This window comes from Hyaena hyaena, unplaced genomic scaffold (genome assembly GCF_003009895.1).
Source record: "Hyaena hyaena isolate Hyena2069 unplaced genomic scaffold, ASM300989v1 scaffold_838, whole genome shotgun sequence".
NCBI classification, from domain to species: Eukaryota; Metazoa; Chordata; class Mammalia; order Carnivora; family Hyaenidae; genus Hyaena; species Hyaena hyaena.
The window spans coordinates 106,197-121,054 of record NW_024081465.1 but is presented as its reverse complement, the minus strand read 5'-3'; the positions used below and the strand labels follow the sequence as shown (position 1 = coordinate 121,054).

General features: G+C 41.4%; 1 protein-coding gene across 1 annotated transcript in view; it reads left to right on the top strand.

The window, feature by feature from the left end:
- LOC120222053 (zinc finger protein 93-like) overlaps nt 1-14,858 on the top strand; it is a 63,614-nt gene that overhangs the window by 10,896 nt on the left and 37,860 nt on the right. Inside the window, exon 3 of the mRNA XM_039219739.1 lies at nt 8,691-8,896. Coding sequence (XP_039075670.1) covers nt 8,846-8,896 — 51 coding nt within the window. The 5' untranslated portion in view covers nt 8,691-8,845. The remainder of the gene's footprint in view (nt 1-8,690; nt 8,897-14,858) is intronic.

Below are 14,858 nucleotides of genomic sequence, written 5' to 3'. Positions count from 1 at the left end.
GCAAATGAGAAATTAATAAGTAGGAGAAGGAATTAGGGACATCCAAATGTACCCATGAAGTTTTCATTACCCCAACCTCCATTTTCCTTCTCCCCCTCACTATCCCCATTGTCACCTCTGCAACCCTGGGGCCTTTAGATTTCCATGAAACCTGACTCTTTCCCTGAAAATGACCCTCCTAATTCTCTTCATTGCTTACCTAAGTCCATCAGGTGCATTTTAGACCTCTATACCAATAACCCTGTTTTACCTGATCCCAGAACCCTCAGCCCAAACCTCTTCCTCTTCCATGGCCCCCAGCTCCTCCATCCTCCATTTTTTCCTTCTGCTCCATTGCCATTTATATCACCTCTCCAGCCCCCATTTCAATGACTTTAGCCCATTTATGGTCTCTTTTATGTCTACTGCCCTCAATGTCCCAGCCGTCATTTATCATGAGTCCTTAGTTTCCTCATGACCTTGCACCCATGACCCCCAACTACTCCCTGATTTTTTCTCTTGGGTCTTTTGCCTTCTGTTACCTACTCTTCTCCCAGCTCTTATGATCTGCCTCCACCCACATTAACTCACTGTACCCATTATGTTCCTCAGGCATCATCTTTTCTTCCTACCCTTTATTTCTTTGGAGCACTGAATACTCTCAAAGGCCTCCATTCACCAGCAACTATCTCCCTTCTATCCCTATGTTCTGTTGCCCTTCATAAGCAGTAAAGTTTGTGTACCTTTTACCCAACTTTGTCTCCTGACTCCCTTTTGTCAATCATTTCCTTGCCCATTATCCCCTTCCTTCCCATGATTTCCTTCACCCTCTTATTCTCTCAATTCCCTCATTTCTTTAATGTCCCTGCATACGCCCCACCCCCAACCTCAAAACCTTTAATGCACTTTAACCCCTCAGTGACATTTAACTACCTAGTGCCTTTTGTGGATTACATAGTGTGCCTCAGATAAATATGCTTAAGTCCTAACCCTCAGTACCTGCAATTGTAACCATATTGTGCAGGAAGTACTTTGCAGATGTAATCAAGTTAAAATAAGGTCATACTGGATTTGGGTCAACTTTAACTCAATGACTGATAACCTTATAAGAGGAAAATTTAGACACACACAGAACTGTGTGTGATGATGAAGGCAGAGACTGAGTTATGGATCCACAAGTCAGGCCAAGCCAAGGATAGTCCTCAGAAGTTAAAAAGAGGAAAGACTCTGGTAAAATTCCCCAGGGAAGCCATCTGGCCCAGGGCTCTTATTTGTTGGGAGATTTTTGATAACTGATTTGATTTCTTCACTAGCTATGGGTCTGTTCAGATTTTCTATCTCTTCCTGTGTGAATTTTGGTAGTGCGTGTGTGTTTCAGAGTTTGTCTATTTTTTCTAGGTTGTCCAGTTTGTTGGCATATAATTTTTCATAGTATTCCCTGACAATTGCTTGTATTTCTGAGGGGTTGGTTGTAATAAGTCCGTTTTCATTCATGATTTTGTCTGTTTGGGTGCTCTCTCTTTTCTTTTTGAGAAGCCTGGCTAGAGGTTTGTCAATTTTGTTTATTTTTTCGAAAAACCAACTGTTGGTTTCATTGATCTGTTCAATTGTTTCTTTGGTCTCTATGTTGTTTATTTCTGCCCTGATCTTTATTATTTCTCTTCTTCTGTTAGGTTTGGGGTGCTCTTGTTGCTCTGCTTGTAGTTACTTTAGGTGTGCCATTAGATTTTGTAGTTGCACTTTTTCTAGTTTCTTGAAATAGGCCTGGAGAGCAATGTACTTTCCTCTTAGGACTGCCTTTGCTGCATCCTAGTTTGGATTGTTGTGTTTTCATTTTCATTTGTTTTAATATATATTTTAATTTCTTCTCTAATTTCCTGATTGGCCCATTCGTTCTTTAGTAGGGTGTTCTTTAACCTCCATGTTTTTGGAGGTTTTCCAGACTTCTTCCTGTGATTGATTTCAAGTTTCATAGCAATGTGATCTGAAAGTGTACATGGTATGATCTCAATTCTTTCATATTTCTTGAGGGCTGCTTTATGTCCCAGTATGTGATCTATCTTGGAGAATGTGCCATGCGCACTTGAGAAGAAAGTGAATTCCCTGGTCTCAGGATGTAGAGTTCTAAATATATCTGTCAAATCCATCTGGTCCAATGTGCCATTTAAGTCCATTGTTTTCTTTATTGATTTTCCGTCTAGTTGATCTGTCCATTGCTGTAAGTGGAGTATTAAAGTCCCCTGCTATTAACACATTCTTATCCATAAGAGTGTTTCTGTTTGTGATTGTTTTATGGATTTGGGTGCTTCTGAATTTGGTGTGTAGACATTTATAATTGTTAGCTCTTCCTGATGGATAGACCCTATAATTATTATAGAAACCCTTCTTCATCCCTTATTACTGCCTTTACTTTAAAGTCCAGTTTGCCTGATATAAGTATGGTTACTCTGGCTTTCTTTTGACTTCCAATAATTGATAGATATTTCTCCATCCCCTTACTTTCAATCTGAAGGTGTCCTCATGTCTACAATGTCTCTTGTAGACAGTAAATAGATGGATTTTGGGTTTTTTAAAAAATCCATTCTTCTACCCTATATCTTTTGATTGGAGCATTTAGTCCATTTACATTCAGTGTTATTGAAAAATATGGGTTTAGAGTCATTGTGTCCTTTGTAGGATTCATGCTTGTGGTGGTGTTTGTGGTACCTTTTGTTCCTTGCAACATTTCTCTCATCGAGTCCCCCTTAGGATTTCTTGTAGGGCTGATTTAGTGGTGATGAATTCTTTCAATTTTCGTTTATTTGGGAAGACCTTTATCTCTCCTTCTATTCTGAATTACAGGCTTGCTGGTTAGAGGATTCTTGGCTGCAGATTTTTTCTGTTCATCACATTGAAGATTTCCTGCCATTCCTTTCTGGCCTGCCAAGTTTCAGTAGATAGGTCTGCCACTACTCTGATAGGTTTCCCTTTGTAATGTTAGGGCCCTTTTATCCCTAGCTGCTTTCAAAATTCTCTCTTTGTCCTTATATTTATCCAGTTTTACTATGATATATCGTGCAGAAGATCGATTCAATTTCCCTCTGAGGGGAGTTCTCTGTGCTTCTTGGATTTCAATGTCTATTTCCTTCCCCAGATTGGGGAAGTTCTCTGCTATAATTTTTCAAATACCCCTTCAGTGCCTTTCCCTCTCTATTCTTCTAGAATTTCTATGATACAGATAGTATTCCATTTGATTGTATCACTCAGTTCTCGAACTCTCCTTTCATGCTCCTAGATCAGTTTATGTCTCTTTTCTTCAGCTTCCTCTTTTTCTATAATTGTGTCTTCTAATTCACCTATTCTCCCCTCTGCCTCTTCAATCTGTGCATTGGCCATCTCCATTTTGTTATACACCTCATTTATAGCATTTTTCAATTCACCACAACTGTTCTTAAGCTCCATAGTCTTTGTAGCAATAGCTTCTTTGATGTCTTCCATGCCTTTTTCAAGCCCAACGATTAATTTTATGACTATTATTCTAAATTCTTGTTCAGTTATGTTGCTTATATCTGTTTTGAGCAATTCTTTAGCTGTCACTTCTTCCTGGAATTTCTTTAGAGGAGAGTTCTTCCATTTCATCACTTTGGCTAACTTTCTATCTCTTGTCAGTTTTAAAAGCTTGTTATGCGCTCTGCACTTGTGAGTACTGTTATCTTAAAGGACGCTTATTGACTGTCCAGGGTCTGTCCGTTCAGGTAATGTTCTTTTAATGCTGTCTCTTGGTCTCTTTCGTTGAGACTTTGGTTATTTTATTTCCTTCTCCTAGTGATATTTGGGACTCTCCACCATGTGTACTTTGGCTTGTTTCTTGAGGTAGCCCTGGAAAGGAAAACAGAGACAAACAGGAAACAAAAGCACACACATGTACAAACAAATCAAACCAGCAAATCAAAAGGAAAAAAAGAAAAAAATAACAACAACAACAACAGCAAAAACCCAGCAAAAGACAAAGGACAGTCTAAAAGCATAAAACCATAAATCCCATTACAAATAAAGAGTAGTGTGCTGATGGAAGGGCATGTACAAAGAGAGAAACAACAGGAATGGGGAAAAAAAGAAGTTGAACATTGACCAGGCAGAGAGACTAAAAGGCTTAATTTTATCTTAAAGATAAAGAGAGAGGTGAATATGGCAGGAGGTAAGGAGAATAGAAAAGAAAAGAAAGAAAAGAAGAAGAAGAAAACCCCGAAGATAATGTTACCCAGAGAAACCATATAGTCTGATTATTTCAGATAGAGAGAAAGGAAGGTAACAATGGAGATAGAACATGCATCAAGCTAACGGATTATATATGCCTGTTTAAGTGAACCTGTAACCAGAAAACCAGGTCCAGAGGAAGGGAGAGATAAGGACGTGATAAGGGTGAATGTCTGTCTGAATAGCCAGAATTGATCTAGAGTCAATCACAGCAATGCATCAGTGTTGATCTTGGGAGAGGGGCTCCTTCCATATTCTATATACAGCCTCTGGTAATCAAGCCAACCAAGGAAGGCAGATGGGCGTAGTTTGGTGTAGGTGGGTCTAGCCTCCACTATGTGTCCCTCCTCCCCAGCTCAGTGGTTGTGGGGAGAAAGATGGCGACCCTGTCCCCTTTTGAACCAGATATTGCAAAGCCCTTATTTGGGTCAGATCTCACTGCGCCATGGATGCAGCCAAGGTGGGCCATGTTTTATATCCCACACCTGGCCTTGTTTCCAGATCTTATTCTATTTGCATTAATAACACTACCTAGAATGTAATCCCGCAAGCCCAGGCACTTCCTACTGGGGGATGGGGTGATCGAGTATGGGGCTGGCTCCTCTTGAATCCGACTGTGACTGTGATCCCCCAGCACCTGGCCTGAAGAAATCTCTGCAGCTAGAGGTGGTATTTTCTTCTCCAAAAGCCCTGCAGCTATGATGCTGTCTTTTTAGTGGACTCTGTCTCTTTTCCTCCCAGCCTCTTGCAGCTCATAGTTTTTTGGCTTCAGCCCTTCTTTGTTTGAAAGATGCAGGCAGGAGATAGCAAACTCCCTATTTCTCCGCCATCTTGCCCAATCTTTCCCAACGGACCTATTATCACTTGTGTGTTCCTATGGTCCCCAAACAGTAAATCAGAATATAAATCAAATTTTAAGAATACAGTGGATTTATACAAACTTCAATCACACACCCACAAATTCTGCTACAGCATAGAAAGTGTGCTGCATGGGCCTGACCCATGCAGACTCCTGTAGAGGAGACCTGTTACCTCTCCTCGAGCCAAAGCATGCACTCAACTCTTAAATTAATGGGAAGCCTTGGTGGGTAACCCTGGCCTCACTTAGAATCACCTGGAGCACGTAATTAAAACAGTGCTGTTGTTTCCACCCATGCCAATCTGAGAGCAAAGGCGGCAGCAATGAGTTTTTGAAACTCCACATGGGTTCCAGTTGGGAAGCATTTGGGGAGGTGACCAGACATAAAACAGTAACAGTGGCTGTGGTTGTTGTCCAGATTTAAATCCATGCCATTTCCACTGATCAGAGTTTCTGGAGATTTACACATTCCCTCTCTTTCTTCTACTCAGAGGGAGACACCCTTCCAAATGGAACTTTCCCTGATACATGTAAATATCTTTTACAAAGGAAACTTCTACTGGCTTTAGAGCTTTTCCTTCAAAGTAATTCTTAGGCTAAATAGACATATTTAGAGATGGCAAAATACTCCCCTTCAGTAGGAAGGTTTATTTTCACAAGTCACTGCCAAATAGTTTTCCAAATAGAATGTACTTTTTAAACTCTCATTGACAATGTATGAGAATTCTAATTGGTCAGTATTTTCACTGAAATTTTGTGTTGTCCTCTCTTTTGTATTTTAGCCATTCTAGGAAATATTGAGTGGTTTCTCATGGGAAAATATGAAGTGGTTTTGATGAGGGAGCATAAGACAAGCTGGCAGGCCTCAACTCTCCCCCACACCCCAGGTGGGATATGTGTGATATTCCTCAGGCACTCTTGGCTGCCCAAGAACAAAGAAAATGGGAAAAACAAATGTTTAACTGATAGAGATCATAGTTTCCATCACCCCTTCATAGTGTGATGTGGAAAACAAAGGCAGAAGGAAATGGCAGATAGAACTAAACTGCCTTATAACCTGCAGTCCATCGACATATAGTACTTTAGGCTGGCAGAGTAAAACATTTCTCCAGGAACTCCTTACTGTCTTAAAGCTAATGCTTTGCTACAGGGAAAAACAACCTTACCTTGACAATAGCTAAGGCCTCCAGTATCTTGTGAGTTTTTAGCATTTGAAAATCTAACTGGAAACTTCCCCCGGACTTTACCTCCCCCCAACTCCATAGTATAAAACCAGTCTCTCCTCATGGTCCCAGGACAGCTACTCCTGCCCACAGGTCCTGTCCTCGTGCTTCAGTAAAATCACCTTTCTGCCCCAAAGATGTCTTCAAGAATTCTTTCTTGGCCATCAGCTCTGGACTCCATGAACCCCACTATCACCCCCAAAAACCTCATCAGTTTTACTACAGTTATCCTGGTGACTGAAATCGAAATCACTTAAAAGCATAAAGCTGAACAAAATCAAAATGGCAGCATTAAAACATTAGTGAGACTTGATATTAAACTAAGTAACTTTTGGGGTGCCTGGGTGGCTCAGTTGGTTAAGCATCCGGCCGAAGCTCAGGTCATGATCTCACAGTTTGTGGGTTTGAGCCCTGCATTGGGCTCTGTGCTGACAGCTAGCTCAGAGCCTGGAGCCTGTCTTCGGATTCTGTAACTCCCTCTCTCTCTGACCCTCCCCTGCTCACGCTGTCTCTATCTCTGTCTCAAAAAAAAAAAAAAATAAAACATTTAAAAAATTTTTTAAATAAATAAACTAAGTAACTTTTTTTCTCTTTGGAGAAACTTCCTCTCCTACCTTATTAGCCTTTTTTGGTGTGTTTTTGTTTCTGTTGTTGCTGTTTGCTTTATTTTATTTTTATTTTATTTTATTTTATTTTATTTTATATTATTTTTTATTTTATTTTATTTTATTTTATTTTATTTTATTTTATTTTATTTATGTTTGTTTGTTGAGGAAACTGGTACCACACTGAAAACATTATGAACAACATTGGCAGCACAAACACATTTCCTGTCAGAAGGGGCTAGTTTCTCTATTTCCCTCCCTGCTGCAGCCTCCTTTGCCTACCAAAGCAATAAAGCTACCGTTCCTGTTTATCCCAAAGTCCGTCTTTGCATTTCATTTTGGCTCTGGAGCATGAAGGTCAGTTTTCAACCAGAGAATGAATGTGTTGAAGAGGAAAACATTTTTCTTCATCTGTTCTCAAATATTTGGCTGGCCTAATAATTAAACTGACATAATTTCTTAATTATGGAACCTCAAAGATACGAGGCTCAAAGACAGGTACTTGATGCTTATATGCTATTGTTACTGAAGGAAAGATGGATAGAGATTTAGAATTTCAAAAAGGGGAAAATACATTCACAGGAAAAGGAAAGAGCAAGTGTTATTAAACATTTGCCTTGCCACGCACACAGCTCTTCATGATACAACAAGTTAAACTCTGGTATTAGCTCTTTTCCTGGTAGTAGTCCCTCATCTAATTTTTTTCTAGAAATGTATATTGGCTTCAAAAAAGAATGAAATCTTCCATTTGCAACAAGAGAATAAACCTTAGCACCTTTTGCTAAGTTAAATAAGCCTCACACAGAAAAATGTAAACTGTATGAAATCATATACATGTGGAATTTAAGGAAAATGTAGGACCAGGGTAGTAGTACATTCAGGTGATGATAAAGTTCAGGCCAACCACTGCATTGCTGTCAGGCATGTGGAGTCTTGCTGGCTCAGGGCCAGTCCCTATTGCTAAAGGGGGTAGTTCCCTTTTCCATCCTGGGATGCTTTGCCTGCTGGGGCTTCTACTTGAGCTAAAAGATGAGCTGGAAAGAACTGAATTAGAAAGTACAGATGAAGGCATTCCTGGGTCCTCTTTCCATCTCACAATGTGTATGTTTAATTACCTTTTATTTATTTATTTTTTTTTATTTTTTTTTTACAAATAGTTTATTGTCAAATTAGTTTCTACATAACACTCAGTGCTCATCCCCAAAGTGCCCTCCTCCATGCCCATCCCCCCCTCCCCCCCACATCCAGTGTTTAATTACCTTTTAAAACTTGAGTGACCACTAGATTTTCAGAAATTGAAAACAGGGTGCTCAATGGGTTGGCTCTTGAAGCTGCCCTGAAGCAAGAATGTCCTGTCCCCTTTTGGGGGGAGTAAGAATCCCTGTCCCTTTCAAGGTTGTTCTGGCTGAGCTAAGTATCAAATTGACATGAGACAGATGAACAGGAGAGAATCAAATTTAATAGCATAACCATGGTAGAGTCCCCTCCCTAAGGAATGTGGTCAGAAAAGACCTCAAGAAAAATGAAGACAGCCTGGGTATGTGCATAGGTGGCATTCCTCAAGACCCTGTTAACATGAGACACCCAATCAGATGGTATGCTTATACGCCACCCATATATGGGAGACAAAGAGGTAGAAAATGCATAAAAGGCTGCCCCACGTGGCGTTTGGGGCTGTTTTTCTGGTACGAACCCAGCTGAGTGTGTTGGCATGAATAAACTTGCTTCCTGGAAAGAAAAGCCTTGGTGTCACTACTCTCTGGGTAAGAATCCCACTACTTTTCTTAGGGGCTCACATCAGGATCCAGAGATGGAACGTTTCCACCCCCTTTGCCACCAGGGTCTGAACCTCAGAGCGCTGAGAGAAGAGACTTAGCCTGGTACCAGTGGATCTGCAGACTAGCCCCTCCTGGTGCATCAGAGTGAGCACCCATTGTGGACCAATGGAATCTGTGAGGCCCAGGAACCAACTCAAGGAGCATCGTCCAAGACTGGTAAGAAGCTGGATTTATTCTGGTAGACCTGACCCTAATAGGCAGAAGGGGAGCCTGATCACCTCTCAGAGTAGCTCTAGTAGTTCCATAAGGAATAAAGAGTGAAGCCGCAATCTAAGGCACTGGGTGTTGGGTTGGAGACGCTGTGTGACAGTGTGTGGGGCTTCTCTCTCATTCATTTCCTGGGTCAATGACTATGATAATCAGAGCCAACTATCTCTGGTCAGTCTGCCTCAGAATGGGGACGTTAAGGATTATTCCCAAGCAGCTGCCAAAACTCCCTTGTTTTGTGGAAATTCTCATGTCTTCTCCCGACTGACATGGACTACCTAATTCCACTAGTGGAAAATGAATACAAAACAAAACAAAAACCTGGAGTCTGCTCCTCTGTCTGAGCTGACAAGATTTAAAACTGGGAATTCTTTTTCTCTGCCTTCTGCTAGCACCTCGCCTCTTCTGCTTTCCCTTCTCCCTCCTCGTGTTTCTGCACCACCTGGGGTACAACCTGCACAACTGACTCCTCAATGCCTCAGGCACCATTAGCTCCTCCTCCCACCCTAGATGTGGAGGAGCAAAGACCACCCACTTCAGATTTCCCCACTAATGTTCCAGGTAAAAATTAACCATGGGGAACAAATTGTCTCAAGTGGACCCAAGGAAACATATTCAGTGTTAAGCTAATTTAAGTTTATTGGTTTGAGATAGACCTGTTTATCAACAGTAAATTTTTAAAAAATCTTTTATTCTACCTAGGTTTGCTGAAGGTCAAATAAGTTCGTGTTATCTCTGTTCCAATTTGTTAGCAAAAGGATGACTTAAAGTAATGGTTAACTTTGTCTTACAGCTTTCATGGGTAACTGGTAAGATAGCTTTCAAAGTCTTTGATAGCCTAAAATGTTAAAGTTTTGCTTCCATGGTAAATTGGAATTGAATTAATTGGATTTCTAATGAGATAAAAGGCTAAGGCACTAATTACTAGATGTAGATTTTTATTACAAAAAAAGAACTATTTGAATCATACAAACATGCTTTGTGCTTTATTGAGATTTTACTATGGAAAACCTGCTTTGTGCTTAATTGATAAATTTATCATCTAAAAAAATTCTGATGTAAGGGAATAGTTCACAGTTGGTTACTACTTAATTTTCACTGGAGACTAAAGTTTCTAAGAGTTAAAATTCTGCTAAATATAATTAAGACTAACAAAAATAAGGAAAGTGACTATGTAAAAAAGTAGGAGCTATTTAAGGAAGATAAAAGGAATGGAAATACTTTTTTGTTGAAGGTAAAATAAAGTAATTTTGTTGTAAATGAGACTGGTTATTTGGAGATAGATGGCTTGGGACAAAATCTGAATGTAAAGGAAAGTTGTAGAAGGTTTGTGAAGGGAAATCTTTGGAAGGGAATTTTATGTGTGGTCAGGACTGACTAAGGTTAAAATGCGTGGATTTAAAAGTACACTGGTTTAAGATTAAAATCTTTTCCTCCTTTGATCCAAAGGCTGGGAAAATGGTGGTGATACTGTTAGTGCTGGCCTCCAAATCCTCCATATTTGTTTACTCCTGTTTAGCAGAGGAATAGATGCCCCCTGTGCCATATTAGGGATAGATGGTATATGAAGGGCTTTTACGAGGATACGTGGGAGCCATTTTGATAAACTTAGTCACTCTATGCAAAAATGGATGTCCACATGGCTGGAACATATTTCTGTGGGCATTGCTGAAAAGGCAAGGGAATAGACCTCAACCTTGGCCCTGTTAGCCCCCTTGATGGCCAATTTTATCCTTACAAAAAATGGTTTTTGCCAGCCTTTTCAAATATATGTGAAGAGGAGTACTGTTTGGCCAAAATAAAACTAATGCACCCTTCTACAACCAGGGAAGTCCTGCTTGGTCACAATACCTCCAAAGTCCTGCAGGTGGAAAACAGGGATAGGAGAAGTCAGGGAAGACCAGGTCAGCTTTCAGAGGCAGAGTTGAGCCTTGGTAAGAGCGACTGCTTCCAGTACCTCAAGAGACTGACAAAGTCTTTGTCTGCCAATTGAATATCCAGCCAAAATGTAGGGCTAGGAGATGAGGCTTCTCCTGGCAAGCTATAGAAAATAGAGATAAGGGACGTTTTCCTATGTGTGGGCAATTCCCCAACCAAGGCCAATGCTCCCTTGAGATGCATTCTGAAAAATTTGGATGATTTTGATCTATAAACTCTGAAGAAACAGCAACTCATTAATTATCTTGGGGCTGGAGGTCCTATAGGGAACTCCAGTTTCCTACTGGGGCTCAGGCATTTTCATCCCAATATCCTAAATGGGACTATGACCATACCACTGGGAAATGATATTGCCACCACTCCCAAGCTGGTGCTTTAGAGAAATTAAGGAAATCCAATATTAACTCTTAAATTATGCTAAACTAGCCACTGTATTTTACAAACACAAAATGAGAGCCCGGTGGCCTTCCTGGAGAGGTTGAGGAAGGCTTTCATTAAGTATATGGCTATCTCCCTCTGACACCCTAAGGCTGAGATTATTTTAAAGGACAAATTTTCACTCTATGAGCTCTAGATTTTTAGAGGAAATACAAAAATTGTCTGTTGGCCCAGAAAGGACCATGGAGGGGCTCTTACCAGCTGTCAATCGGGTATATTACAACCTAGATAAAAACATGAACAGCAAAACCACAGGAAGAGGGCTTAAGAAAAATCTGAGGCCTTAGTCGTGACTTTTTGCATTATGTCAGACCAGACTTCCCAAGGTCCTAGCACCAAATGCCACTTACATGGTCAGTCAGAGCACTGGAAATGAGATTGCCCTCAGAAGGGACAACAGAAGTCAAAGTCCCCCAAGCCATGCCCCTTATGTGGAGACAATCACTGGATGTCTGAATGCCCTCTGGGACCTCTATCTGTGAGGGCTCAGATAGCCAGTGTCCATGAAAGGGACTGATGGGGCTGGGGCTCTTTGAGGTAGCTCCTGAAACCAACTGTCTGTTGCAACCCCAGACCCTCAGGTAACTCTGAAAAATTTCAGGTAACTAAAAAGTCGGTTCATTGATACCAGAGCCACCTTTTTTGTCCTCCTTTTCCCTCCAGGTCAACTATCCAAATTCTAGCATGATGATTAGAGGCATCTCTGGAAAACTTCTAACTAAATTTTTCTTTCCTCCACTGGGATGCATATGGGGAAAACACATTTTTTTCTTGATAATACCAAAGAGCCTTACTCCCTTGTTAGAAAGGGACATTACAACTAAATTAGAGACTGTAGTGCTACTAACTCCAGAACAGATAAACAATTGTGTGAGTATTTGGGAATTACTGGATATTGTGGGCTGTAGATACCGGGGTTCAGGAAAATAGTTTGCCTACTGTATCAAGTTTTTTTTTTAATGTTTTTATTTATTTCTAGGAGAGAGAGAGAGACAGCGTGAGCAGGGGAGGGTCAGAGAGAGAGGGAGTCACAGACTGAAACAGGCTCTAGGCTTTGAGCTGGCAGGCAGCACAGAGCCCGATGCGGGGCTCGAACCCACGAACCGCGAGATCATGACCTAAGCGAAAGTCGGACGCTTAACCAACTAAGCCACCCAGGCGCCCCTACTGTATCAAGTATTAAAGTGGACTCAATCCCACCTACTGTGCCAAGGAAATAAACTGAGGTCTGACTCATGGACACGGTCTCCAGGGCAATTACTATTACCAAGCTCACAGAACTAAAAGATCATTAATGCACTGCATCAGGCCTTTCATTTAGGGAGGGATAAAATTTATCAAATGCCCAAAATGATGGGGAAGATTTGGCAAGGACAGTTCAACAAGTAGTATCAGCATAAAGTATGTCTTAGAAACAATCATCTCAACCACAGACTTGCTCTCCCAGACAATCAAAGAACTGGAGGCTATCCAGGGAAGACTGACCATTAGGATTCACTCATATGTCAAGGTCAAAGAAATTCCAACATCTGTTGGTATGATTTGACACTTTTACTAATTGGGTAGAGGTCTCCCCCCCCTCAAAAAAATTAAAAAGGTACAAGAAGTAATAAAAGTTCCGCTTTATAAAATAATACCCAGTTTCAACTTACCTAAAAATTTGCAAATTAATAATGGGAAACAGCTTCTTGACTCTTTCTCTGCTAGGACCCCCAGCTCTTGAAAAAAGTTTGGCACCTTGAAATAAAGCAAACTATCTGCTTATACTCAGCAAAATTCTAAATAACACCTCATAACCATTAGATGCTTTAAATAAAAAATAAATAACGTTAGGCTAGACTCTTGGAAAATAGAGTCATCATTGATTACTTACTACTCCTCCATCACTTGGGTTATGAGAGATTCCCTGACATGTTGCTTTAACATGACTGATAATTCTCAGTCTTAGAACTGATAGATGGCATTCGGGTATAATTGAAGAAAGTTAGAGTCTCTCCTGGATTGTTTGATTAGTTTGGGAACTGGGGACATTATCTTAAGATCCCATCTTATTAGTCAGTATAATCTTTAGTTTGTGTTTTTCTCTTTGTGTCTGCCAGTGTTTATGTCACTTCATGCCTGCTGGCCTTCCTGTAGAACCATACCGTGGGCTATTCAACTGACCCTTGGGTAGACTCTAACTGCTGTACTCCCACACAAACCCTTATCAGCTTGAAGAAGCCAGTAAGGTCTTTGTCCCTCTTCCCTAACAGCAGTTAGGGGCCCTTTTCAGGAGGAACAATACATAGGGGAAGGGTTAACTAATTGTAAGCAGGGAGAGATAAGGGACCTTCAGAAAGCCAGACTGCAGCTGCAAATGGGAGGCTGAAGAAACAGATGGATTTCTCCCCTTATGAAATCCTTTGCAGGCACCCTTGCCTCCATTGTCAAGGGCATAAGTGGGGATCTAAATGAGAGAGGCAATCTAACCGGAAAGCAACAGATGTGGGCCTTTGGCTCTCCCCTAACCACCTTACACCACTGGGTTAGCGAGTGATTGATTACCTGTGAGACTGACCACAGACACTCATCCATTTAAACCAGGAAATGCTTTATGGGTGAAGGAGTGGAATGTCCAAACCCTAAAACCCCTCTGGAGGAGCCTGTTCACTGTCATTCTGTCCACCCCTACTGTAGAAAAGGTGGCCGAGTTGGGTCCCTGGATTCACCACAGCTGAGTGAAACCAACATCTCAAAACTTGGAGTGCATTCCTGATCCACCAAGGGTGTGCAAGCTGACCATACAGAAGAAGCAATCTAACTCCAGAGGCTCTGGGAGACTACATCCCTGCTTTAGTCACTCCAGAAGCTGACTAATCTACACAAGGCAGAAGTTGAGGAATCGACAGTCGGGTGGAACAAATAGACTATCCTTATTTTCTATAGGTGTTTCCTTACTGTGATGCGCTGTCACCCTTTGTCTCTCGCTGTTATTGTGATTCTTGCTCTACTTTTCACCATAGGATTGGCAGAGGCCACCCTGGCCAGCTGGGAATGTGGTGAGAGGTTTTTGTTAGCACTCACCTTCCCTTTGTGGATAGGATGCTTCGTTGGTACCAACATGAAGAATCAATGGCGATGGGAGGCTAGAGAATTAATTCCCCACTAACTTTATAGTGGAACAGAATACCCCAGTCCTTTTACTGGTGTTTGGCTCCACAAAAGCTCAATTATGGGAAAAACTGTCTTGGCAAGTGGGGGAGAAAGTCCACCATCTCTGTTGGCAACTTAACATGCCTAGGCTAAAGATTTTATAACTTAACTGCCCAGGAAACCCAATGGTGGGGGTCCCAGAGGCACCTCCCCACCCTTTGTGTAACTTCTCTCATCTCCGAGAGGCTTGGGACAATGTTGACACAGTCATCATATGGCGGGCCCCAGGTGGACTATACTGGATATGTGGAAGGACAGCCTATCTAGTACTTCCCTTGGGCCGGTCAGGGTCATGTGTGCTGGGAACTATTTGTCCACCCTTCTTCATGCTCGCACTTGCCAG